This window comes from Atta colombica, unplaced genomic scaffold (genome assembly GCF_001594045.1).
Source record: "Atta colombica isolate Treedump-2 unplaced genomic scaffold, Acol1.0 scaffold123, whole genome shotgun sequence".
Taxonomy (NCBI): Eukaryota; Metazoa; Arthropoda; class Insecta; order Hymenoptera; family Formicidae; genus Atta; species Atta colombica.
This window is the reverse complement of record NW_017259210.1, coordinates 861,862-864,481: the sequence shown is the minus strand read 5'-3', so window position 1 is coordinate 864,481 and position 2,620 is coordinate 861,862. Positions and strand designations below refer to the sequence as shown.

Below are 2,620 nucleotides of genomic sequence, written 5' to 3'. Positions count from 1 at the left end.
TCTCATATAGTGACTCGCTACAATGTCCTACATCATTGCTCGGGTTATCTCATCGCATATTTGGGGCGAAAACGCTGCCTCAGTCCGTTCAATTGTTGGTTTAGAATTGGTTAATGATAATTATTCAATATGAATAATAAAAAAAAATAAACTTTTATTCAATAAATATATAAAAAAATTATTTACAATGCTTATAATTAATAAATTACTCAACATATTTCTCCATAAATTTACAATGGCCTTCGCTTTGTAGAGAATCATTAATAAAAACATCATGTTTCTTCTTTAGTTCGGAACGTGCACAATTTTTAAAGACGGCATCGTCCCATCTTCTTAATATTTTCATATCTACTCTTCCATTCTGTGAAGAATAATTCAACAAAGGATTTCCTGAATATATATTTCCCATACATATTTTTTTCTCTTCCTGTCGTTTCTTCATTTTTTGCAAAATAATAAATAGAAAATAAATATAAATATAAAATAATAAATATAAGGTAAATATAAGATAATATTTTATTTTTTAGACACGAAAGATATATGAGGGAAACAAAAAGACAATAAGTCAAATTTGAAAGTATTCTAACTCTCTAAAAGAATCCTTTCAAAAAAAAAAAAAATGCCAAGCGCATAAAAAGGTATCGAATTACATTCTTCTTAAAGAGGTCGAGTGGTTTGGAGAGTAAAAAAGAAATCGATTTTTTCTATTTCATTTTCGGAAAGTTGATTGTCTTGAAAATATGTTGCCAACTATTCATACAAATAACGTAAAATAACAGAGTAATTCACGGCTAACTGAAATGTGAACAGGCGCGTTTGACTTTCGATCTCCCGCAGCGTGCCGTACGGTTGTTACTTCTTCGAACAAAAAAACATCTGTCGTATTTCTGTTCTTTTCTACATTTCTGTTTAAACAAAAGGATGAATTGTGGCCCAGGAATCGCCGAATAAGAAAAATGTATTGTAAGTAAATTAAAAAAACATAAGTATTCTAATTCAAAACTAAACGCATTTTTCTCGAAATGTGTTTTTTCAAATTTGCTGACATTGTAGAGAGAAAATGGTTTAATGCACTGATCGCTGCTTTTTACACATTTATATTAATTATTTTCTCCATATGGTTAAACCTAAAAAAATAATAAATTTTTTAAAATAAATAGTAAATATTTAATGGGAAAAATAATTGTCAAAAAAGGATCATTTTTTTTTATAAAGAACTAATTTTAACAAAATGTGATTTTTAATAATTTTGTTAGATTTATCGTATACATTCTACATTATAAATTACAAATCAATTTGATTTTTTTTTATTTCATACGACTAATTCTGGCTGCACAATGTCAGCAATTTAACAAAATCTCAAGTAGACACGTTTGCCGCCATTATTGCCTCTTGGACATTTCAATGCATTTTAATTAAAAATTCATATTTATTGTATAAAGTATAAATAAAATATTGATCCAAAAATACAATATAGATCCTAAAATAACTGTAACTATTTTTTCACAAAAAATTTACAAAAAATCGTTGATTTTTTTTAACTCTCCAAACCATTTGGCCTCCTTAATAAAAAAACGAATACAAAATAAATGCAATTAGCCAAGTATTTCATTACACAAGACACATAAGATGGACCGAAAATAACTAAAGTGGTCAACTAACTTATAATAAAGAACAAACTTATCGTGTACGGGTCACATTAAAACATAATATTTCCAATATGTTTTTATATTAAATTATTTGTAATACGAATTAAAAAAGGTTATATCTTTCACAGATATGTACAATGAAAGAAAATTTAATTGAAAGTTTGTCGATATCAAAACTCCGAATAATTAGTAATAACATCGCGAACTTAGCAGCGGTGAATATATATGCAGACAAAGCGTTAATCGACTTTTTATATATTTTTATACAATTGATGTTGCGATGCTACTGTATCGCTTGATCATTAATGCTGTATCCTAACTTTTTTAACTTGTTTTACTGCTTGTTCTTTCTTGATCCTCCGAAGTTCAGCCAAAATCGCAGCAGTATCATCTTCATCAGAATCTGATTCTTCATTACTATCAGAATCTTGATTCTGATCTCGTGATTCTTCATCCTCAAATGGATCAATTGCATCGAAGCTAGCGGCAGGAACTTGATGTAACTTTTGTCTTTTTATACTAAATACAGTTGATTTCCTGAATGGTTGAATGGCTTGATCTTTTACCCTTGTCAATCCGCTCTCTTTCTTCCAATTCCTTTCTGAAGTCTCGATTTCGCAATTCCTCAATTGTTCCTTGACCATGTTCTCTGTAGAGAAATAATAAAATTAGTATTAAGAGAAATTCATCATGAACAATTTTTTTTCTTGAAAATCTTATATTTCTCGTGTATTTGATACAATATTTTATCATGTTTCTTGTTAGATTATCATAAATATACAATAACAAAATTTACTATGAAAAATAATTAATTTTTGAAAAATTTGTGATTATCAAGTGAATCTTAGAGCCTGATATAAATGAAAGGTACAAACAATATTAACTTTTTAATCAATGATATAAATACCTTAACAATTAACTTATAATACTGACATACTAAATTCATTTTTTTATTATTATGCAAATGTTTT

The 2,620-nt window shown here is 27.5% G+C and overlaps 1 protein-coding gene across 1 annotated transcript; it reads right to left on the bottom strand.

Moving 5' to 3' along the window:
* Positions 1 to 205: 205 nt before the first annotated feature.
* LOC108694729 (protein CWC15 homolog B-like) lies at positions 206 to 2,295 on the bottom strand. The gene is made up of 2 exons (XM_018204368.1): positions 1,969 to 2,295; positions 206 to 444 (listed from the first exon to the last, which is right to left on the bottom strand). Exons 1-2 carry the CDS (start codon positions 2,291 to 2,293, stop codon positions 206 to 208), a joined length of 564 nt encoding a protein of 187 aa, XP_018059857.1. The 5' UTR covers positions 2,294 to 2,295.
* Positions 2,296 to 2,620: the final 325 nt, after the last annotated feature.

Coding starts and splice junctions, on each gene's coding strand:
- LOC108694729 (XM_018204368.1), bottom strand. CDS start 2,293: ATGGTCAAGGAACAATTGAGGAATTGCGAAATCGAGACTTCAGAAAGG. Junction 445..1,968: donor AGTAAAACAAGTTAAAAAAG/TTAGGATACAGC, acceptor TTATTTTGCAAA/AAATGAAGAAACGACAGGAA.